Raw genomic sequence first — 25,950 nt, forward strand, 5'->3', positions numbered from 1 at the left:
TAAAGTGGTTGTTAAGGCAGAAGATTTTGCGTGTAGCTTCCCCCACAGCCCCCCTAAATACATACCTGAGCCCCATCTTGTTCCAGCAATGTGCACGAGAGCCGAGGCTCCCTTACTCCTGACTGGCTCAGATACAGCAGCCAGAGCCATGAGCTCCTGCTGCTGTCAATTCAAGCCAGTGTGAAGGGAGAGGGGCCAAGCCCCATTCTATGTGCCTCATGGACACTTAGAATCTGGCTGAGGAGTGAGCATGCATGAGTGCCCCCATAACAAGTGGCTTGCTGTGGGGGCACGTGGCAGGGAAAGTAGAGCCAGGACCACCAGCGGGGGACCCGAGAGGAGGATTGGGGCTGCGCTGTGCAAAACCATTGCACAGAGCAAAGTAGGACATGTTTGTTATTTTAAAAACACAAAACTAGCTTTAAAGGCTCGGTTCACACTAGATATGATGCAAATTCACAGAGCAAATCCGCAACGCACCAAATTTGCAACCCATACGTGCAAACCATTTGTGTATGTTACGTTAACGACACCCCAAAATCGGTTTGCAAAATGCAGTGCGATTTGTGAACACCCATGCGATCTGATTCTGGTGCAGACAAAAAAGGGTTCTGCACAAGTTTAGTGTGAATGCGGTGTGAGTTTTGAGCCATACAAATCCATGGCTCAAATCGCACCCCAGAGACACCGCATGTAATTCGCACTGGAATGCGCCGAGATTCCTGTGCGAATTGTATCCCGTGTCACGCATCGCAGCAGTGTGAATTCGGTCTTCGTATTAATTTAAAAAAAGAAAAAAAAACACCTGTCTTTAGAACCACTTTAAGACTCCCAGGCTGACAGGAAAGAAACAGATCTTGCAGTTAGTGGGCCAGATTCAGGTACCGCTGCGCACTTCTTACGGAGGCGCAGCGTACCGTTTTTGCCCTGCGCACCCGCAAATTATCTGCGCTTTGCTTCATTCACGAAGCAGTAGCCACGTAATTTGCGTGGGCACTCCTCAAAAATGCCCAGCGTAAAGGCGCGTAATTTAAATGATCCCGTAGGGGGCGTGGATCATTTAAATTAGGCGCGTTCCCGCGCCGAACGTAGTGCGCATGCTCCGTCGGGAAACTTTCCCGACGTGCATTGCGGCAAATGACGTCGCAAGGACGTCATTTGCTTCAAAGTGAACGTAAATGGCGTCCAGCGCCATTCACGATTCACTTACGCAAACAACATAAAATTTAAACTTCGCGACGCGGGAACGACGGGTATACGTAGCATTGGCTGCCCCTGCTAATAGGCTGCTAATAGCAGGAGCAGCCTTACGCCAAACCCGACGAACGGAAACGACGTAAACTGCGTACGCAGGGCTCGCATAGGGTAGTGAATCTGCGTTAGTATGAAATTTGCATACTATACGCTGACCACTACGGGAACGCCCCCTAGCGGCCATCGTAAGAATGCAGCCTACGATATGACTGGCGTAAGAGCCTTATGCCAGTCATATCTTAGGCTGCAGTCGGCGTATCGAGGTTCCTGAATCAGGAGCATTCGAAACGCCGGCGCAAGTAAGCAATTGCGCTGCGTAACTATGGTTACGCAGACGCAATTGCTTTTTGAATCTGTAGCCAGTGTTTTCTAGGACATCTAAAAGGCTAGGGCGCCGACTTGAGCCCACAAGGGTCAGTCTACTTCTAGTTGTACATGTTATCTCTTTTCCAGGTTTTCCTGTCTCACATATTGCATCAAATACACAGACCCCCTGACCCCCTTTGCACTCATACAGAAGAGGAGGACTAGTGCTCTGCTTTGTCAGCCAAAGAAAACCAGGTAACACCAAGCAGCCCAAACTGCCATATGGGTGAGTGAAATTGGCAGATGTCAAAAAAGGGAAAGTAAATACTAGGAGAAAACTGCTTTTCTCTTCCAGAAAGAGCACCGTCAGGGTATTTTAAGGTGAATGAAGCACAACAGAGCTACGTCATAAAATGTGTTGGGCCATGTCACACTGGCAACATCTACGCAAATTCTCACTAAGGAAATCCTAGCCGTTTTCAAAAGAATCCCTAAATCTGTAATTTTACAGCAATTTGTAGCTCAGCTGCTCAATGATTGAGTTTTGGCAGCATAACAACTTGTCAGTAACCAGCGACAATCACTATGCATTCATCTCTATGGCTTTGCTACAATCATTTCTTCAGCAAATTGTAGCCGAGTACACCAGCCCGATGTTCTAGCATTAGTCAAACCGCCAGTGACTCTGGTGATTAAATCGTTCGATAATAAAATGCTGACATTAGTTTCATAGTTGGTAAGGTTGAATAAAGACAGTAGTCCATCCAGTTGAACCTGTGCATGTGTTTGTATGTTCATGTCGATAATCATTTCCCATATCCCTGTATATTGTGTTCACCAAGATACACATCCAAGAGTCTTTTAAAACTATCCATACTTTGTCGACACCACCGAGTTCCACATCCTTATCGCCCTGACCGTGAAAAGCGCCCTACGCAGCTCAAGGTTAAACCGCTTCTCCTCCAGTCTCATTGTTGACCCCTGGTGTCCTCTTAGGCCGCGTACACACGATCGGTCATAACCAATGAAAACAGACTGAAGGATCGGTTAACCGATGAAGCCGACTGATTGATGTGCCTACACACCATCGGTTAAAAAACCGATCGTGTCAGAACGCGGTGACGTAAAACACACGACGCGCTGAAAAAAAAACGAAGTTCAATGCTTCCAAGCATGTGTTGACTTGATTCTGAGCATGCGCAGCCTTTTGACCGATGCTTTTGCATACCAACAATCGGTTTTGACCTATCGGTTAGGCGTCCATCGGTTCAATTTTAAAGCAAGTTCTTTTTTTTTGACCGAAGGATAACTGACCGGTTTCGATCAATGAAACGGTCCTACAGTCCGTTTTCATCGGTTTTGACCGATCGTGTGTACGCGGCTTTACACTCCCCGAGACTGAATAGTTTCCTACCTATGCTGGGATCACCATTGAAATATTTGCATATTGTTACATCTCCTCTCAAGCGTCTCTTCTCCAGGGAGAAAAAAAAATTAGCACTTGTAGTCGTTCCAGACTATTTTTTAGATTATTAAAACTCAGCAGGTACAAAAAGTATAGCTGCTGACTTAATAAACAGCCTCTTACCTGTCCCACGGTCCAGCGATGTGGCCGCATGGAGGCCCGCTACTCTCCCCCTCACCTCCATTGGAACTGTGGGTACCCGGCCGTGACAGCGTGTGGCTTCACAGTCGGGTACGCACTGCGCATCGCGCTGCGCTCTTGGAGTGGATAGGCAATCTTCTGGGACGTGTCACGTGTGCCAGGAGATCACCTAGAGGGAGGGGAGTCGTTGCCTAGGCAGCCCTCTAGGCGGAAGGAGGAAAGGGGACAGGAAGTCCCCTTCAAAACAAAGAACCCACTCCCCTCCAAAAGAAATTACATGCGGCATGCAAGGGGGCGAGAAGCACTTAAAGCGGAAGTTCCACTTTTGGGTGGAACTCCGCTTTAACCGATGCCCTCCAGTCCCCATATTAATTTTGCTGCCCTTCTCTGGACTCTCAGTTTCAGCAGATCCTTCCTGAGGATTGGTGACTGGAGCTGGATAGAATACTCCAGATGTGGCCGAACCAGAGTTTTATAAAGTGGAAAACTGTAGCAGCAATTAATCCACGACAAAAATCACCCACCTTACACGGTTCTTTAGGGCTCATGCACATGACCAATTAGGGCTGTATACTGCCCAGATCAGCGTTTCTCTGCTGTGAGTACAACCTGTTTCCGATCAGCCACAGACAAGAAACCTGACAAATCAATGACTGGTTGACATTGTACTCGACTGTCTGCAGATGTTCACATATAAATCGCACATGAGCAGACATGCAGACAGTGCATGTACATACAGTATGATTTGTGGCAGCTGGTATATCGGATTGCTGGAATTTCTTATGAAGGAGGATTACAAGTAAAATTACTCATGGCTCATGACGTGCCACTAAATCAACAGGAATGGATACTTAAATCAAACTCTTGTGCAATTCTGCAGATACAATATGATAATATTGCAGACCTTCTGAAGTACCACTTTTTTGGGGGGAATGAAAGCATACTTTGCCAATGTTGGCCGATAGACATAGCATTAAGATACCCAAAGCATATTTATATTTTTGCTAGAGCATTACTGCCCAACCTGCTGCCCTTCGGCACTTTTTGTGTGGGCCTCAGGGCTCTTTTAGACACGAATCTGTTTCCCTATTGCCCCGTTGTAGTGGTATTTTCTAGCAGCCTCATATGTTTCGAGTCTAGAATTATCTCTTGCACCATGTCCGCCGTCCCCGACCATCTCTTGCACCATGTCCGCCGTCCCCGACCATCTCTTGCACCATGTCCGCCGTCCCCGACCATCTCTTGCACCATGTCCGCCGTCCCCGACCATCTCTTGCACCATGTCCGCCGTCCCCGACCATCTCTTGCACCATGTCCGCCGTCCCCGACCATCTCTTGCACCATGTCCGCCGTCCCCGACCATCTCTTGCACCATGTCCGCCGTCCCCGACCACCTCTTGCACCATGTCCGCCGTCCCCGACCACCTCTTGCACCATCTCTTGCACCATGTCCGCCGTCCCCGACCATCTCTTGCACCATGTCCGCTGTCCCCGACCATCTCTTGCACCATGTCCGCCGTCCCCGACCATCTCTTGCACCATGTCCGCCGTCCCCGACCATCTCTTGCACCATGTCCGCCGTCCCCGACCACCTCTTGCACCATCTCTTGCACCATGTCCGCCGTCCCCGGCCACCTCTTGCACCATGTCCGCCGTCCCCGGCCATCTCTTGCACCATGTCCGCCGTCCCCGGCCATCTCTTGCACCATGTCCGGCGTCCCCGACCATCTCTTGCACCATGTCCGCCGTCCCCGACCATCTCTTGCACCATGTCCGCCGTCCCTGACCATCTCTTGCACCATGTCCGCCGTCCCCGACCATCTCTTGCATCATGTCCGCCGCCCCCGACCATCTCTTGCACCATGTCCGCCGTCCCCGACCATCTCTTGCACCATGTCCGCCGTCCCTGACCATCTCTTGCACCATGTCCGCCGTCCCCGACCATCTCTTGCATCATGTCCGCCGCCCCCGACCATCTCTTGCACCATGTCCGCCGTCCCTGACCATCTCTTGCACCATGTCCGCCGTCCCCGACCATCTCTTGCATCATGTCCGCCGCCCCCGACCATCTCTTGCACCATGTCCGCCGTCCCTGACCATCTCTTGCACCATGTCCGCCGTCCCCGACCATCTCTTGCATCATGTCCGCCGCCCCCGACCATCTCTTGCACCATGTCCGCCGTCCCTGACCATCTCTTGCACCATGTCCGCCGTCCCCGACCATCTCTTGCATCATGTCCGCCGCCCCCGACCATCTCTTGCACCATGTCCGCCGTCCCTGACCATCTCTTGCACCATGTCCGCCGTCCCCGACCACCACTTGCACCATGTCCGCCGTCCCCGACCATCTCTTGCACCATCTTTGAAATCTCTGGCCATCACTTGCAGCATGTTCATAGTCTTGGACTATAGCCTGTGTTTATGCGGCCTTTGATAAAATATTTACAGACAGAAATTTTAAGTTCTCGCACTTGTATATCAATAGACTATAAATAGGGTTGTCCACCACTCCGAGGGCTCAACTATGGGTGCATCTTATGTTCCAAAACAAAAGCTTCATAATGTATCCAGCAAGTAAAAGCACTTATTTTGCATAAGGCCTCTTTCACACTGGGTCACTTTGCAGGCGCATTTCCAAACAGAACTGAAACATCAGCTTCTGTTTCTCCAGTGTGAAAGCCCAAAGAGCGCTGGCATGACGGAAAAAAAGTCCTGCTAGCCGCATTTTTGGAGCGGTGTGTATACCGCTCCTGCCCATTGAAATAAATAGGACACCGCGGCTATAACGATTTGCGGGCGGTTTATACCCTTTCTCGGCCGCTAGCGGGGGTGAAACCGCCCCGCTAGCAGCCAAATAGCGCAGCGAAATTTGCGGTAAAGCACCCCTAAAAATAGAAGCGATTTACCACCACCGCACCTGCTGCCCCAGTGTGAGAAAGGGGACTTAAACATGTACATAGTTTAACCAAACTATTAGGTCCCTTTCAAACTGGGGCGGGAGGTGCAGTGGTGGTAAAGCGCCGCTATTTTTAGCGGCGATTTACTGCCAATTTTGCAGTTTTACCCCCACTAGTGGGGGAGAAAAGGTTAAAACAGCCCGCAATGCGCCTCTGCAGAGGCACATTGCTGGCGGTATAACCGCGGTGTCCCATTGATTTCAATAGGCAGGAGCGGTATTACACACCGCTCCAAAGATGCGGCTATCAGGACTTTATTTTTACCGTCCTGCTAGCGCACCGCTCCAGTGTGAAAGCCCTCTGGCTTTTACACTGGAGAGACAGCAGCAGCTGTTTAGGGTCGGTTTGCAGGTGCTATTTTTAGCGCAATAGCGCCTGCAAACCGCTCCAGTGTGAAAGGGGTCTTGCGTACAAATTTGATACACTATACATATGAATTTATAATAACCTAGGTGTCACTATAAGGATTGTGCCTTAAATGGAGCCAGGAGAGTTTGTGGAACGCAGAAGATTTGCTAGAGTTTGGTGACTGTATGAGGATACAGCTACACCTTGGAAACAAAGTATACAGAACTGTAAGCCAAATGTGCAGTTGCTGAAAAGGAAGAAACACATCTCCTAAAATATGCCCAGATGTGGTGGCTGCATAATTTCTTTTTATTTATTTTTTTAGGCTTCATCCCCTCTGTTTTTACCTGGTGATCTGGCCAGTAAGACCCCTTTCACACGTTTTTCAAGTGCTTTAGTGTTAAAAAAAAAAAAAAAAAATGCCTGTAAAGCGCCTGAAAGAAGCTGCATCTGCAATCCCACTGTGAAAGCCCGAGTGCTTTCATGCTGAGGCGCTGCGCAGGGCATCAAAAAAAGTCCTGCAAGCAGCTTCTTTGCAGCGCTTTAGGAGCGTTAAATACACCGCTCTTAAAGTCTCCTTCCCATTGAGGGAGTTTTTTTTTTTTTTTTTTTAACACCAAAGCGCCTGAAAAACGCCCCAGTGTGAAAGGGGTCTTAGCGGCACTTTACCATAGTTTTTCGGGCGCTGGCAGTGTGAAAGGGCTCTGAAAGCACTCTGGCTTTCACATTGGGATTGCAGATGAGGCTTCTTTCAGGCACTTTACAGGCTTTTTTTTTTAAACGCCAAAGCGCCTGAAAAATGCCCCAGTGTGAACAGGTCCTAACACCTCCAGAGTGTGCCCCCACTCTGGATGAAGGAGAACGTGGGGGCAACTTTGGGAAGCAGAATTGAAGCCTAGGGAGCAGGGTGTATTTAATATACTAGCAGATTTAAAATCACTTTAACAAATACAGCCAAACTCTAGCTCACATTGAAAATTACAGATAGTGGGGTAGATTCAGGTATGAGATACGACGGCGTATCTATGCGCCCGATTCATAGAATTAGTTACGCATAGATTTGACTAAGATCCGACCGGCGTAAGCCTCTTATGCCGTCGTATCTTAGTCGCAATTTTAGGCTGGCCGCTAGGTGGCGCTTCCCTATATTTACGCGTCGAATATGAAAATTAGGTATATACGCCGATTCAGAAACGTACGTTTGCCCGTTGCATTTTTTTACGTCGTTTACGTTAGGCTTTTTCCGGCGTAAAGTTACCCCTGCTATATGAGGCGTATCCTATGTTAAGTATGGACGTCGTTCCCGCGTCGAATTTTGAAAATGTTACGTCGTTTGCGCAAGTCGTTCGCGAATAGGGATTTGCGTAATTTACGTTCACGTCGAAAGCATTGGCTTTTTGCAGGTGAATTTGGAGCATGCGCACTGGGTTACATTCACGGACGGCGCATGCGCCGTTAGTCAAAAACGTCATTTACGTGGGGTCATGTTTTACTTACATAAAACACGCCCACCTCTTCACAATTTGAATTAGGCGCGATTACGCCGGCAGATTTACGCTACGCAGCAACTTAGGGCGCAGGTTCTTGGTGAATACAGAACCTGCCTCACTAAGTTACGGCGGCGTAGCGTATCTGAGATACGCTACGCCCACACAAAAATAAGCAATTATACCCGAATCTACCCCAGTGTTTTTTCCCCTTGGGGTGGGACAAGTGTTACATTAATAAAAGCCAATCATCGCAGGCAATCCTGCCTGTCAGTGGTAAATAGTTTGTCTCAACCCTCTGCTTACTGGCTTAATCACCAGATAAAAAAAAAAAAAAAGGAAAGAAAAAAAGACAAAAAACAAAACAAAAAAATAAAATAAAATACACACAACTGCAATACAATACATTTTTGCTTTTGGATTTAATACCACGTTAACATGAAACCTGCTATGATCAGTTATTTCAGAGACGGCCAAGTTAAAAAAACAGCTTGCTGAAATTATGGATTCATTTAATAACCTTTGTGTGTGCCAGACATCATGTTGATGTGAACTGCCCACACACTATATGTTATTAAAGGACATATTAAAAGGCTGCTGCCAAACCATTCAACTACCCAGGATTGTACCACAATGCTTTAGCAAGAGACACGGCATTGCAGCAAGACAATAAGCTGTGTGATTGTGCCAGAACAGGCCACACTCGGGGTCTTTGTACGCTCCTGTAGAGTGTATACATGTTTCCAGGATACACTTCCAGAGACCTGCTCATCCTGCGCTGCCCCGGGCCCTTGTTTAAACACAGCTCTGCCTGTCTGTCCATTAAAGGAATGGCACTGGATGCTGAACAGGTCCCATGCATGCTCCCCACTTTATACATATTTTATCCCAATAAGGCAGGGAGATCAGAAGTTGTTTAGTTTTTCCCTTTCCCCTCCTTACCAATCCAGTGCTATTTTATCTTAACTCTCTTACTGCTGTTCGGGTGAAAAGTTCATTATCTATTAGCCACGTGTGGATTTCTGCAGGCTGTTCTATGCCTAAAACTCTTTCTGCAGACGTCATTCTCTACAAATACACCTTATTGTGGATTACAGCATAAACTATACTGCATTAGGTTATGTAAAACTATCAGCAATGAAGTTACAGCATGTTCTTCGGGCAAAGTTATTCCATTATGTAAACGCATTTCAAAGATCGCTGCTTTAAATTTTAAGAGGGATGAACAAAGTCTTGTCAGAGGAATACATGAGCTAGGAAACCACAATTCTGTTAACATGTATTATTAGGGGTGGAAGTGCACAGGTGATCACCACCACATGTAGGCGACCACGGCAAACTTTCTTATGAAAATGCCTAAAACAGCAATGTTAGAACACATGAAGCAACAGATAAGGTCATATTAAGAAGCTGGTAATGAAAGCCTACATGCATTATGGGAAACCTGCCTTTACCCGCACATTAACTTTATTGGCATCCCAATCTTAGTCTGTAGGGTTCAATATTGAGTTGGCGCACTCTTTGCAGCTATAACAGATTCAACTCTTCTGGAAAAGCTGTCCACAAGGTTTAGGAGTGGGTCTACGGGAATGTGAACATAAAAATGTTTTTAATTCATTAATAATAATAATAATAAGTAAAAAAAATACCTATATTAAGGTTTGATCTAGGTCAGTGGCAGGGCTAGTGTTTGTGTCAAGTTCAGGGTCAGTTTTTTGGACAGGATTTGGTTTTAAAGCGGGAGTTCGCCCCGAAAAACACATTTTTAACATTAGATTGAGGCTCATTTTGTGAAGGGGAATCGGGTGTTTTTTTTTTTAAATCGAAGCAGTACTTACCGTTTTTCGGGACTGGGCGTTCCTATTTGATTGACAGGCTTGTCAATCAAATAGGAACGCCCAGTCCCGCAGCCCATACCCGGAAGCGGCGGAGAAGATCTCTCTCTAAAACGGTAGGTATTGCTTCGATTTAAAAAAAAACACCCGATTCCCCTTCACAAAATGAGCCTCAATCCAATGTTAAAAATTGAGTTTTTGGGTGAACCTCCACTTTAAATATCAATGTCAGTAAGTTTTGTACCACGGGTATCCAAAAAAACTAACATACACATATGTGAGTGAGTGAGTGAGAAACTTGTATAGCGCAACATATGCGAACTGAATAGCCTCAGGGCGCTTGGTATCCATTTCCTACTACATTTTGCCTACAGAATAGATGCGTTTTGAGTTTTTTCCTGAAGGCCAGGTGATTCACTTCCGTTCGGATACTGGTTGGTAGTGTTGCACAGTCTAGGTCCTTGGACTGCAAATCTTCGTTCTCCTTTGGACTTGTATCGGGCCTTGGGTATCTGAAGTAGATTTTGGTCGGTGGATCTGAGAACGCGATTGGGGTTGTGAAGTTTTAATTTTTCACATAGATATTGGGGGGCACTTCCTTGCACACATTTGTGTGTCAAGCATTGTGCCTTAAACGTAATTCTGTCTTTTACTGGCAACCAGTGAAGGGCCCTGTGGGACAGAGAGATTGATTCCCAGGGTTTTTTTCCTGTTACAAGTCCTGCCGCCGTATTCTGGACGACTTGTAGACGAGCACTTTGGTATTTTGGGAGTCCAAGGTAAAGGGCGTTTGCATAGTCAAGTCTGGAGTTAATTATTGTTCCCACCACGACTGCTATGTCTTCTTTTGGAATGAAGAGAACGAGTCTATGTAGTAGGCACAGCAGATGGTTGGATCCGCTGACTACTGAACTTATTTGTGCATCCATTGTCATGTCGGAGTCAAAGTTGACTCCGAGACTTTTGAATTTGGTGCTAGGGGTAATGTTTGTCCCAAAATGGCCGGGGTGACCTGTTTCACGCCAACCGTAAGAGGCTGGCTACGACAACATGAAGTTCTGTTTTTGATCCATTGAGTTTAAGATAACTCTCCGTCATCCAATTTTCTATCAGAGTAAGGCATTTCTCTAATCCGAGATAATGATCCTTTTTATTGCTGATACGAAAGTAAAGTTGGGTGTCATACGCATAGGAATGGTAGAGTAAATTCTGATTACTGATGATTTCGAGGAGAGGGCGGAGATAGATATTGAATAGTATGGGCGACAAGGGAGACCCCTGAGGGACTCCGCATGACACTGTGCGTATTTCAGAAGTGAAAGGACCTAGTTTCACTATCTGATTGGTTTTCCAGAAAGGAAGAGAACTAGGGTAGATCCGAGTCTGCCACTCTTACTACTTCACCTAGGCGGGTCAGCAACAATTTGTGGTCTACTGTATCAAACGCTGCACTTAGGTCCAAGAGTATCAGAAGACAAGATTCTCCTTCATCTGCTGCTTCGAGAGTGTCATCCCATATTTTGAGAAGTGCAGTTTCTGTCCCATGCCCAGAACGAAAACCTGATTGAAGTGGATCCAGTAGTTTGTGGGTGTCTAAATGGAGTTGTAGCTGTTGCACTACAGCTTTCTCCATCACCTTGGAGAAAATGTTTAGGCCTGAGGTGCGTGATGGACGGAGCCAGAATATCGGAACATTCTTTCAACAGTTTAGTGGGGATGATATCATTAGGCGCTGTGCTGTCTCGTAGGGTAGCGATGATATTTTTGGTGGTGTCGATGTCGATGATCACAGCAATATGTGGTATTGCTGTAATCATCAGGAGCTGAAAAATGTATTTGGGGTTGTTCTTTGGTGGAAGGAAACATCCATTACCATTTACCATCAAAAGAAAGCCAAATTTATTTATTTTCAGCACAAAACACCTGGATGCACAGTAGTCGTGGCTGGCAAACAGGCAATTGGTACTATATGCGACCAAACAGGCAATTGTGACAATGATGGACCCCCTTTCATAGCACTAATGTGAGAGGGCAGGTGGGGGGGGGTTGCTTTCCTAGAGCACTTCCCCCTAGCTGGCTGCACCCAAGTACATTACTGACTCTGCCACTGGCCACGACATGCTTTCCATTTGAACCGATTAAGGCCAAGCTATCCTGAAGAATGATCAACGAGGAACTTTCAGCCATCCTCATTGATAAAATTCCACAGTTTGAAAATATTTGGGAGCCTTGGATTTAGGGGTAGACCGATATAGTTTTTTACAGGGCCGATACTGATTTTCCGGGTGCCTTTCAGTCCGATAGCCAATATCAGGTGCCGATATTCTGTAGAATTATAACTTTCTCTTTACACTGTCGTTTAAAAAAAAAATGTTTTCTCAGTTATTGCCGTCACAAGGAATGTAAACATCCCTTGCGACAATAGGCAGCACAGGTACTCTTTAATGCACTTGAAAGTATTAAAAACGTCAAGATCGGAGTTTTTGAATTACATTCTATTTTTTAAAACCGTCTCCTTTAGGATGCCAGTAATCTGGAACTGATGTCATGACATCGCTTCCGGGTTACTAGATCCGAGACCCGGCTATGTTCGGGTCTTTGGCCAGCTGGCGGATGTGCCGGCTGGTCGCTCGGGCCTCCCGGTGGGATGGGAGACCCGGGCAGAGCGGCGGGAGGGGGAAATGTCCCATCTCGCTACTTGTAATAACAGCCTAGCAGCTGCTGAGCCGCATCGATTGTTATTACAAGAAAGCCGATCGTCCGCTCTAAAGAACGGTACCGGGGTGATGCCTTAAGCTGCAGGCATCAGCCTGGTACAACCACTTAAAGCAATAAGCAGCAAGTTTGAGAACGATTCCGAGCCTTAAAAAAAAAAAAAAAGTCTGAAGGCGCTTTTGGAGTCCAAGCTTGGAGTATGGTCACCACACTAAAAACACTGGCCCGGATTCACAGACAGCGGCGCACATTTATGCCGCCGTAGCGTATCTCCTGTACGCTACGCCGACGCAGCGCAGAGAGGCAAGCATTGAATTCACAAAGCCAATGCTCCCAAAACTGCGCTGGGTTTCCAAGGCGTAAGTGGAAGTCGGCGTAAGCCATGCAAATGAGGCGTGACCCCATGCAAATGATTGGCCGAGCGCCAGACAGATACGTATCACCAACTGCGCATGCGCCGGGACGTGGACGCATCCTTCTGCGCATGCTCAGAACCACGTCGGAACAACTGCCTAAGATACGCCGGATCACTTTCTACGGCGTGAACGTAACCTACGCCCAGCCATATTCACGTTCAACGTAAACTACATAAAATACGCCGGCTTGAGTTCCCTGGTGCAGACCTTTGCATGTCTGCTGCTGGGTTACATCTCCTTTATGGGGCTTAACTTTACGCCGGACGTACAACTTACGCGCACATCACGTAGCCTGCGTCGGGCACATGTACGATCGTGAATCGCTGTATCTTCCTCATTTGCATATTTGAATAGAAAATCAATGGGAGCGCCACATGCGTCCAGCGTAAATATGCGCCCACTCTACGCCGGCAAGTTACGTCAGTGGAATGAAGCCTGTTTTTAGGCGTATCTTAGTTTTGTGGGCCCGGCGCACAGATACGACAGAGCATATTTGCACTTACGCGGCGTATCTGGAGATACGTCAGCGCAAGTGCTTTGTGAATCCAGGCGTTTATTTACTCTTTTCCTTTCTCTTTTCTTCTTTGACTACACCCCCAGACTAGTTAATTGGAGTATAGGAATTCTTCAACTTAAGGGGGTAGATGTAAAGGCCTATTCTCAGGCCTTCTCTTGTTTTGTATGTTATCATTCATTGATTTAAATGGAGAAGAACGCTCTCTATTAAACGTTTGATGATATGTATTACCAGAAATCTGTCATTAAAAACGATTGAAAAATACATTTAAATAAATAATATAATTTGTTTGGATGGATATCATTTCCTAAACAAAATGTTGCTCTATGTAGGCGCTCTCCAGATCTGGGCCCGGATTCAGATACAATAGTGTATCGGCGGGCGTAACGCATCTCAGATACGTTACGCCGCCGTAAATTAGGGCGCAAGTTCCTTATTCAGAAAGAACTTGCGCCCTAAGTTAAGACGGCGTAACGTATGTGGTCCGGCGTAAGTCCGCGGAATTCAAATGTGGATGATGTGGGCGTGTTTTATTTAAATTAATTGTGACCCCACGTACTTGACGTTTTTTACGAACGGCGCATGCCGTTCGTGAAAGAATCCCAGTGCGCATGCTCGAAATTACGCCACAGATCGCCATTGCTTTAGACGTGACGTAACTTACGTACAGCCCTATTCGCGAACGACTTACGCAAACGACGTAATGGACGGAAAATTAGACGCTGCCCGACGTCCATACTTAACATAGGATACCCCTCATATAGCAGGGGTAACTTTACGCCGGAAAAAGCCTAATGTAAACGATGTAAAAAAATGCGCCGGGCGGACGCACATGTCTGAATCGGCGTATCTACCTAATTTGCATATTCCTCACGTAAATCTACGGAAGCGGCACCTAGCGGCCAGCGTAAATATGCAGCCTAAGATACGACGGTGTAAGACACTTACGCCGGTCGGATCTTAGGGAAATCTATGCGTAGCTGATTCTATGAATCAGTCGCATAGATACGACCCCGCAACACAGAGTTACGACGGCGTATCCGGAGATACGCCGTCGTAACTGCTATCTGAATCCGGGCCCTGGTCTTTAATCATATAATGAATAAATTAGGATCCAATTAAAGCTCAAATCAGCAGCTTACAGATCACATTACCAAACAGATATTAGCGGTGTGAAATGCATTGGAAGGATTCTTTTTCTTTTCCCCATGAAATGAAAGTATTTCAGCCCCCTTATTTATCCATAATCAGCAAGACAGTTAACATTGTTTAAAAGTTAACAGAGTAGAGGACTACTTCATTTTTTTTTTTTTTTTATAAAAAATGATGTCATTGGACAAAAGGCAATTTCCAGTACACTGGTATCGTTCATCATAAAACCTCTAAAATACAACTTGAGGAGAATTACTCTGATTGGGAACAGAACGTTCAGGTGCTAAGCAATCAAAAGTCCTTAGACAGCCATAATCATGCCTCCATAATGCATGTTAAACCAGTAAATTAATGGCAAATGTATTGATGTAATAAAACACTTTGGCTTTCTGAAAGCATTTTACAGTAGGCCCTACGCAATACTCTAGGAAAAAAAATGTATCTAAGAATTCTAAATCACAAAAATACAGAACCAGCCAAGTCCATTTTGAAAGTTTACTATTATGTGACCACAGCAATGGGAAGCTATGTAATGGAAAAAAGTCAGACAAGGCAGTTTGTTGCACAACTGGAAAGATTTATAGGGAGGTTTGTAAAAAGAAAGATTATATTAAGTATAAACTAACGTAACATTATACATTTGAGGGATAATGACTAATACATGAAAGGTCATTTTGTAACATTCAGAAATGATGGATGTGAAGATCTTGGAGTACATAAAGTATATTTTCGTATATACAGGCCTAAAGCAGATTTAGAATCAGAGTGGACCAATGCATTTTCTTTTAATAAACCCAGAGAAAGTTAAATTGTGCCACTTCAAATGTTTGATTAGAATATTGTGTAGAAACCATTCTCTAAATTCACAGACCGATCCGAGTAAATGTTAGTTTGTGATGAACCATACACAGTTTAGGTTTACAGGTCATTTTGTAGACCTCAGCCTCTCAAATTGGAACAGTCTCTAACTCAGACTGGCGGCCCTCCAGTTGTTGCAAAACTACAAGTCCCATCATGCCTCTGCCTGTGGGAGTCATGCATGAAACTGTTAGCCTTGCAATGCCTCATGGGACTTGTAGTTTCACAACAGCTGGAGGGTCGCCAGTTTGAGACCCCTGCTCCAACACCTTGAACATAACATTCTATTACACGGACACACATTTACACACAACACTCAAAGGTTTGTTTTTTCATTTTAAAATAGGTTCCTTTTCCTTAGTCAGACTCTTCCCGTCAACGACTCAAGGCGGTAATGAGCTTTTGAGTTTACCAGACTAACCCGCCCATCTCTCTTAGGCCAGGAAATGATGAGGGTGACACGCTCCTTAGGGCTGGAGGAGGGAGGGGGGGAGGGGGGTAGAGGTAGGGAGACACAAAGGAATAGACACAAGGGGGAACACCAGGAAGAAGACATTTTATATTTTCTTTTGTATTAACGCAACAGTATATTCCTTCCTTACGGTACAAGGTTAACAAAGTTTTTTATTATCTCACTGTGTAACAATGTCAACTGTATTTGTTAAATCACTGAAGAAAAGCAAATAAAAACAAATGATTTAAAAAAAAAAAAAAAAAAAAAAAAAAAAAGGGTTCCTTTAAGCTAGTGCATTGTTGGTTCACTTACCGTTTTCTTTGATTTCCCTTCCAAATGTTTTTTTTTTGCCCGAATTTCTCACTTCCCGTTTCTCCTCAGTAAGCTTGCCCCCATCATCCGAGCCGTTCTGGCTGGGGGTTAGTCAGCCAGAACAGCTTACTGGAAGTGAGAAATTTAGAAGGGAAATCGAAGGAAACGGTAAGTGAACCAACAATGCACTAGCTTAAAGGAACCCATTTAGAAAATAAAAATCAAACCTTCACAACCCCTTTAAAGTATATGTGAACTCTTGCCTTGTAAAAAGCAACTTGTTCAGTTGAAAATAGAAAGGCGACGCAAAACGGCCATTTTATTATTAGGTACACCTTGCTAGTACCGGGTTGGATCCCCTTTTGCCTTCTGAAGTGCCATCATTCTTCGCGGCATAGATTCAACAAGGTGTTGAAAACATCCCTCAGAGATTTTGGTCTCTATTGACATGATGGCATCACGCAGTTGCAGCAGATTTGTCATGATGAGAATTCCCCATTCCACAATATCCCAAAAGGTGGTCTATATGGATTGTAGATCTGGTGACTGCGGAGGCCATTGGAGTGAACTCATTGGGCCAGATTCTCAAAAAAGCGCCTATCTATAGGCGGGCGTAGCGTATCTCAGATACACTACGCCGCCGCAACTTAGTAAGGCAGGTCCTGTATTCTCAAAGAACTTGCGGCCAAAGTTACGGCGGCGTAGTGTAACTGTGCCGGCGTAATTCAAAGTAGGCTAGTGTGGGCGGGTTTTATGTTAATGTATCGTGACCCGATGCGATTGACGTTTTTAACCAACGGCGCATGCTTCGTATCACGTAGAATTTTCAAATTAAATTACGCCCGCTCAATGCCTAGTCGACGTGAACGTAACTTACGTCCAGCCCCATTCACGGACGACTTACGCAACGTACGTTTCCGACGTCCATACCTAACATGACTTACCCCTGTTTTATGAGGGGTAACTTTACGCCGGCGTATGTCTTACGTAAACGACGTATCTTGCTACACCGGCGCACGTACGTTCGTAAATCGGCGTATCTAGCTCATTAGCATATTCGACGTGGAAATCTGCGGAAGCGCCACCTAGCGGCCAGCGGAAATATGCAACCAAGATACGACGGTGTGAGAGACTTACACCGCTCATATCTTAGCCAAATTTATGCGTAACTGATTCTAAGAATCAGCCGCATAGATACGATGGCTCTCATTCGGACTTACGATGGTGTACATTGCGCTACGCCGTCGTAAGTCCTTTGAGAATCTGGGCCATTGTCATGTTCAAGAAACCAGTGGTGAGATGATTTGATCTTTGTGACATGGTGCATTATCCTGCTGGAAGGAGCCATCAGAAGACGGGTACACTGTAGTCATAAAGGGATGGACATGGTCAGCAACAATACTCAGGTAGGCCGTGGTGTTTGAACGATGCTCATTTGGTACTAAGGGACCCAAAGTGTGCCAAGAAAATATCCTCCACACATTACACCACCACCCTGAACTGTTGATAAAAACATGGATCCATCTTGCCTTGTATGTTGCTTACACCAAATTCTGACCCTACAATCTGAATGTCACAGCTTAAAATCGAGACTCATCAGAACAGGCAATGTTTTTCCAATCTTCTATTGTCCAATTTTGATGAGCCTGTGGCCAATTGTAGCCTCAGTTTCCTGTTCTTAGCAGATAGTGGCACCCGGTATGATCTTATGTTGCTGTAGCCCATCTGCTTCAAGGTTCGATGTGTTGTGCATTCAGAGATGGTATTCTGCAAACCTTGGTTGTAACGAGTGGTTATTCGAGTTACTGTTGCCTTTCTATCATCTCAAACCAGTCTGCCAATAAGGCATTTTTGTCCACACAACTGCTGCTCACTGGGTATTTAAAAACCCTAGAGATGGTGGTGCATTAAAATCCCAGTAGATCAGCAGTTTTTTTAAATACCGAGAGAAGCCCGTCTTGCACCAACAACCATGCCACATTCAAAGTCACTTAAAGCGGAGTTCCGGCCACAATTTCACTTTTTAAATATAAATACTCCTGTAATACACAAGCTTAATGTATTCTAGTAAAGTTAGTCTGTAAACTAAGGTCCGTTTTGTTAGGTTGTTACAGCATTTAGACACTTTATAAAATAGAAATTGACTGGGGCCATCTTAAGTGTGGGCATCATGAAGCCAAACTGTATAACTTCCTGGATTTCAGCCATGCAGATCTCGCACATGCTCAGTGCTGCACAAGCAGTGTAATAGGTTTCAGATCAGGTTTCAGCACCTGTACTGTCCAAGTCACATGATTCTTCGAGACTGGGGAGTGCACAGACTCCTGGAAAGTTACACCCACTACATTCCCAGGAGTCTGTGCGGTGTAGGTTAGGAAGCTTAAGCACCTAGGTGCAGGAAGTGGGAAGATTAACTATTCTGCCTAGCAACAACACTTTGAAGGCATCTAAAAATATTTTTTTTTTTCTTAAAGGACTAATGACATTTTTTTTAAAACTACTGATGTAATGTTATATTTATGGGTGGAACTCCACTTTAAATCCCCTTTTTTCCCCCTATTCTGATGCTCGGTTTGAACTTCAGCAAGTCATCTTTACCATGTCTAGATGCCAAAATGCATTAAGTTGCTGTCATGCGGTTGGCTGATTAGCAATTTGTGTTATCAAACAATTGAACAGGTGTACGTAATAAAGTGGCCGGTGAGCGCAAGCACGTGCACACACACACTTAATTCCATTTTAAACTGAATATGTTATTGAACAAGATAAGAGGTCACATATACTTTAGGTAGGTTTTTAAGATAAAATCAGCTTGGTCTTGTACATGCATCAAACATTTATCCTAGAAGGGTCAGATTGGACTGGTTTTCTCCCAGTTAACTGAAATTTTGAATTAGAAGTCACCTCAAGGACAAATGGAAATCTGTTTTAGTGCCAGTTTACACTATAGCGATGTCGGACATCGCACTTCTGTGCAGATCACATGCGATGTCTGTGCAATGCGCATTCAGCCATACAGATTGTACGGCTGAATTCACATTGCATTCAGATCAAAATCGCGCAGGACCCTTTTTTGTGCGCGCCAGAACTGCAGTTTGCACTGCGATGTGCGAAGCGATCTGGGGGTGTCATTAAATTTCTATTGACACCTGCCGCAGTTCACATATGGCGGTGTGAACTGCCTGCAAATTCTATGCGATGCTGGAACATGCTGGTTCCTGCATCGTGCTGGTGTGAACCAGTACTTAGTGAAGATTCATTTTATCTTGGCACTCAACACACATTTATAAAGCAGTGACTGTGACCTTCACAGCAGGCGAATCTTCCTGGTCAATGTGTTTTATAGAAGTTGAGTGCTTCACCAACAGTGAATATTTGGTGAATGCTATAAATCACTTCTTGCACCTATGATTTTAGTTTATTTTGTAAAATAAAAGTGTTCTCTGGACCCAAGTATTGCCTCCTATAGCTCTTAGTATACAGAATAGTAAACATGTGCAATTTGTTTCGGTCCTAATTTTTGGTTATTCTGAGACTTGGATGTATCCAAATCCCTGAACGAAATGGTAACAAATGTTGTTGAAATTTATCTAATTTTGTTTATTTCGTTTTCGAACCAATTCCAAATTTTCGGAACGATTCTTATTTAGATTGGTCGAATAATGATCCACCGAAGCAAATTTTGTGTGAAGTATATAGCTGGTTGTTAAGCTCGTTTGGCTGGGCTTCTCCTATCTCACAAATAGTTTAATTAGTTTTGCACTCCTGTGACTGAGGTCCGCTCTTCGCTGACCTCACAGAAATCAGTCCAGGCATCGCGTCATCGTGACAATGAAGTTGGGATCCGCCAGGTGCCTGGACTGACACCCATCTCCGCCTCTCAGTGAGACGCTCAGAGCCCGAGAGGGCCGCTCCCGCCAGTGGTGTATTTAGGTTTTGTAATGCCCTAGGCCTGACTAAACTCGTACGCCCCTAATTTAAATATGACCCACCCCTTCCTGTTAAGGCCACACCCGCCCTGAAAATTTAGAGTGGGGACACTAGTTATGAGGGCCTGGGGAGGGGGGGGGGGCAATGGAGTCTCTTCATTTGCATACATTTCCTCTCACTTCCTGTTTACCTATGCGGCAGGAAGTGAAGGGAAATCTCTAAAAAAATAAACTGACCGGGCCAAAACCTTCCCTTACTCTATCCAATATAAAAAAAAAAAAGTGTTGCCTATAGTTTTACTTTAAGCACAAATTTCTTATAATTTTATGGAGAGGACTAAGAGGATATAACCATGCCAATGGTGCAGCAGAAAACATATAGCACAGTGAGGAATTTTTGTGGTCCAGGATGATAGGACAGTCAAAATTAGAAGCACCGCCACCCCCCCACAGTTGTGGAATGCCGGCCGCCCACATACCGAAAGCAGTGCAGCTGCTGGATGGGGGCGCTAGACTAATTTGCCTCTCTGCGCAGTTCGCCCCATAAGACTGGCACTATACTAATAGTGTAGCCAAGCTGGCGCGGAATCTTTCTGTGCTGCCCTAGGCCTGGGCCTTGTTGGCCTAGGCCAGAATACAGCATTGCTCCCTGCCCCTCCACAGCTCAGCGCTCCAGTGAGCATGGAGGAGCAGAGAGGAGAGCTGCTGATTGACAGTCAGCAGCTCTCTGCTCAGGTAATTGAGAACCGAGCCATCGCGATGTTCAATCGCTCATTTCACAGTGTAGAGTTGCTGGGGGACAAAATGAATGCTCCCCCCCTCCTGAACTATACTAGGCCCTCAACATGGGCTCTGCCACCCCCAAGCACTTTTTTTGGTGTCCAGTGGTGGCAGCAGGCAACACGATGGACGATGGTTCTACAAAGCCTGTGTGACCAGGAAGTGAGAGGAGAGCGCCTCTACAGATGGGCACAGAGCTGGATCAAATGAGGGCTCAGGCAAGTAAAAGGGCGAAGGGGTAAGGGGGGATACAACTACCCAGGGCCGGATTCCAGACAAGGCCAACAAGGCCAGGCCTCGGGGCGGCAGTGGGTGCAGGGGCGGCACTGCGGCTGAGAGAAGAGGACACTTTCACTTTCCGGAGTTCCCCCCTGTCATGTCACGGATGGTGAGAGGAGAGAAAACAGAGGGAAGAGGAGGTGAGATGGCTCTCAATGTCATTTTGTCAGACCCACCAATGCTCAATGTCACCCCCCTGCTTCTCAATTTTCGGCAGCAGCACCCCCCGCCTCTCAATGTCATATTCGGCAGCAAAACCCCCCCCTTCTTTGTGTGTTGCCGAAAAAGTCCCCGGATAATGTCCCCCCTGTACTGCGCAGGCGGGGGGCGGCATTGAAGGACCCGGCCTTGGGGCGGCAAAGGGAGTAAATCCGGGCCTGCAACTACCTAAAACATTTTTACCTCAATACAAGAAACGCATTAAAGGGGAAAACGTTTAGTCTTTATAGCCACTTTAAACGCTGTCATTTGTATTGAACAAATGACATCCTATGTATAAAACGCTCAACCATCATGATTGATTGAATGAATAGCTTATTCTACCAACAATATGGGCAGCTTTACACTGACCTGCTGTGCTTTTGCTAAAGCACCGCCAACTGCAGTTGTTGTGCAAGTTAGCTGTGTTTTTGTAGACTTTCAGTAAGCGCACCAAAACTCTTGCATGCTGCAGCTTTGGTGCGCTTTCTGAAAATGCACCAAACTCATTGGACATCATAGAAGTCTGTGGGAAAACTATTTTGCCCAAAGCGCAATGGGACTGCACCAGGGTGGTGTGAAGCCACCCAAGAGAAAAATAAATAGACTGCAACCACAGGAATTTTATTATGCAGAGGACAAAAACACCAAAGGAAATCAGGTAATGAGCTGATGTCTTGTGGACAGTCAGGCAAGGCTGGGATTCTGTTGCACCTTGGCAGATGGACTGAGGCTTGTAGCCCTGGCAGCAGCTTGGCATACGCGTCTTGTTTAGACAACTACCATAAAAAACATGAAGGTCTAGCAATATATGAGGGGCAAATGAAATAAAGATCTCGCGCCAAAAAAAATATATAACTAAAACAAGAAGAGTGTATATAGAATAGCTGCTCCCCAAACAATTCAAATAAGAATAAATTCAAATAAGAATGGACATGTGAAAGAAAAATAAATAGGGGGCGCTGAAATTTAAAAAAATCAAATAAGAAGTGGCAGTAAAGTGCCTGTGCAAACAATGCAAAAGATTTTTTGAAAAACCTGTGAAAACGTAAATTAGTAATAGGTAAAATTCCTAATAAGGGTATTGATACCTGTCATAAGTGTACCAAACAACAAGTGAATAAAGTGCTTGTGCAATTTATAAACAGGTAAAATGAGTGCATGAACCTTAGATGTGAATCACACAAAAAACTTTAACATATGTGCACTATACAATGAATATGTTAAGTTAGCGTTTTCACAGGTTTTTCAAAAAATCTTTTGCATTGTTTGCACAGGCACTTTACTGCCACTTCTTATTTGATTTTTTTAAATTTCAGCGCCCCCTATTTATTAATTTTCTTTCACAATATATGAGGGGCGTTAAAGTCAAACAGGGATTTTTAATTTTACAGGAATAAAAAGGGATGCTAGAGTGGTGGTACTACACGCAGTAGTAAGTGGCAAGTGTGTCCTATTACTGATAGGCGGCGTGAATATTACGGTCATGTTCTGAGTGATGTGAATATGCATCCGTGGAAAAAACGTCCTGTTTGATTACCAAGGGCGTCCTATTTTTCCAGGAGAACGCACAAGCTCATTCCCCTTTACAACTCTGAATTCTCTCCAAATGATTTTCACCTGTTAGGACCACTAAAAGAGTTCTTCGGAGGTCATTTCAGCACTTGATGACGAAGTGAGGCAGGCCGTCCTAGGATAGTTCAGGCGTACAGACAAATCTTTCTTTGCCAAAGCTTTCTAGGCATTAAACACTGGGATAGGTCTATAAATGTAGCAGGGGAGTATGTTGAGAAATAAATACAGTTTCCACTCCTTGAAATTTGTTCATTTTTTATATAAAAGTCCCGGTTTAACTTGAACACCCCTCGAACAATCCAGTCGCACAACATTACTTACCAGTGATTCTCAACCTCAGTCTACAACGGTCCATGTTTTCAGGTTTTTCTTTACTCTGCACAGCTGATTTAAAGTGGTTGTAAACCCTTACAACACCGTTTTTGCTACAGGTAAGCCTATAAGGCTTACCTGTAACTACCCTGGATATCTCATGAACCTCAACGGTTTAGGAGATAGCCCCTGTATTTGCATGTGCCGAAGAAGGGGTTTAAAGCCCCCGCTAGTGGCCGAAGAAGGGGTTTAAAGCCCCTGTGTCGTGGTGCTTCGGAAGCGCTGCCCATTCATTCCAATGGGCAGGGGTGGTGTAGGAGCACCAAAGATGCTGCTTGCAGGACTTTATTTCCTGTCCTGCAAGTGCACCGCCCCAGTTTGAAAGCACTCAGCATGAGAGGCGTTTTCAGGTGCTATTTTTAGCTCTAAAACGCCTCAAAAAATGCCTCAGTGTGAAAGTAGCCCAAGATATACCGGTATGAAAAAAATAATTTACCACTTTTGGCCAGTAGGTGGCATGCAAAACAGTAATTGGGACAGGCTTTCGAACCTCTCCAAGAACAGCAGGCTGCCACACAGCACTAGACCATTTTAAAAGGTAAAGTAAACAGCACATTAAATTGTGCAGTGATTCTGCCAAATGCAGCGCTCAAAAGATTTTTACTATGTAATCAGTCTTAAAGCCTAACTCCAGGAAACAAATTACCCCTGCAGTGGGGCTACATCTGCACTGTAAGTGTCAATTGCATGTTTGTCTATGAGAGAGGAGAAACCGTTTCACAATCCAGCCGTGGTCTGTCCCTCGGCATCCTCATGTTTCCGTGCAGGGCTACGTACCCTATTTTAGTCTTATTGAAGTCAGGATCCTGGACTGGTTGAGCATGGCAAATAAAGATACTGCAGGGATCAGAAAAGTACCTTTTATTGTTCCCCTAGGTATATTTGAGTAATTAACACTTGCAGTGTGGGCACAGCCCAACTGAAAGATTTATTCAATTAAAAGGAATTGTAAAGCTTCATTTTTTTTTAAAATAACAAACATGTCATACTTGCCTCCTCTATGCAAGGATTTTGCACAGAGTGGCCCCGGTCCTCTTCTGGGGTCCCTCAGTGGCGCTCCTGGCTCCGCCCCCATAGGGGCACTTATGCGGTCACGCTCGCGAGTCCTGCTGCTGCGTCCATTGACACAGCCTGCAGGACATGGCCCAGCCCCCCGCTGCCATCAATCTATCCACCGAGTACCCGAGACTGTGGCTGGAGCTGCTGTGCTTATCATCGGTCGCTAGAACGATCTGGTTTAAATAAGTAAGGGGGGGGGGGGCACCGCACTACAGAAGGTTTTTCACCTTAATGCATTATAGATAGTTATTTTCCGCTTTTTATTAAAAAAATAAAATAAAAATTAAGTGTGCTATAATTTTTTGGCCCAACTACAGGTAGGTACAAAATGTAAGTATACAGATCTCATTCCTTATGGGCCACTCTTGAAACTGAAAATCAATATAGTAGTTGGTGGTACTTCAGTAACAGCCATGACCTCCTGGGGTCCTGCTTGGGATTGAGGAGACTTCTGTGTGGTTTCCACTCTGCACACTGATCGCATGGGGTTGCTCAAACGACGCTACCTCAGTTCATGAAATACCTAGTATTTATTTAAAATGAATACAAGGCATTCTCTGATTGGAGGAAGGGTGGCAATGTCATAATCCCTACCTCATCCAATGAGAGAACACTTTGTATACAAAAAACACACAAAAAGGAACAAGTTGTTCTACAATGTATGAATGGCATTGGTGCAGCTATCACTGTAGTAGCATAGACTACTACGGTGATTTTCAATTTCTTCAGCTGTACATTAGGTATGAGATATGCATTTCCCCCAAGCTGGATCTATAGAACAAAAAATACTTTCCAACAGCAGCAGAGCTTATTACAAACACTACGATGTAGTTAGGCAGCAACAAAAATTATTACATTAACAGTATGTAACAGTCTTCCACTTTGTATCCTCAATAGCAGGGATTCAGATTCTCAACTACATGAATTTCAACAAACAAGCAAAGATTTTCATCGTTTCACTAGCAAGGAAAAAATTCAAAATGAGCTAAAAAGAAAAAATACAAAACAGCCCGATACATATATAGGCTATTAAGGCCTTTCATTGGTTATTGCTGTAGTTTCCTTTTAATCAAGTAAAGCTTTCTCATTTATATACACAGCACCCAGTTCTAGGATTCTGATAGTATACCAATTCTAAAGTGTAAAGCAGAAACAGATTCAGTAGCTTTATGCGACTTCATTAACAGCAAACTATATGCTCAGGCTTACCTGGCTCTGCAAATGTCCTTGATGCCTTCTCCTCTGGAGCCGATCCTTTATCAGCACTCTGCGAAGGCAAATAACAGTGTTACTAAAATGTCCTCAGATAACCACCCATTTCTAGTACAAGGAAGCAAATCATAATAGTTCTCAAATACATGCGCCAATACAATAGACGTGCTACTACTATGATTAGGTTGATAAAATACTATAAAAATTCATATCCCTGTTCTTTATGGAAAACCAAACAGCCATTTTAAAGTAGTAACCATTCAAATGTGTGTGCCTCCTATGCATGTCTTTTAACACTAGTTTCATTTTGTTTACTAGTGACTGGCTTT

The 25,950-nt window shown here is 45.0% G+C and overlaps 1 protein-coding gene across 3 annotated transcripts in view; it reads right to left on the reverse strand.

The window, feature by feature from the left end:
• Window positions 1–25,950, reverse strand: part of SMTN (smoothelin) — a 218,487-nt gene that overhangs the window by 61,249 nt on the left and 131,288 nt on the right. For all 3 annotated transcript variants that reach the window (XM_040352229.1, XM_040352210.1, XM_040352219.1), the window contains exon 8: window positions 25,619–25,676. In XM_040352229.1, coding sequence (XP_040208163.1) covers window positions 25,619–25,676 — 58 coding nt within the window. The remainder of the gene's footprint in view (window positions 1–25,618; window positions 25,677–25,950) is intronic.

Source organism: Rana temporaria, chromosome 1, assembly GCF_905171775.1.
Source record: "Rana temporaria chromosome 1, aRanTem1.1, whole genome shotgun sequence".
NCBI lineage: Eukaryota > Metazoa > Chordata > Amphibia > Anura > Ranidae > Rana > Rana temporaria.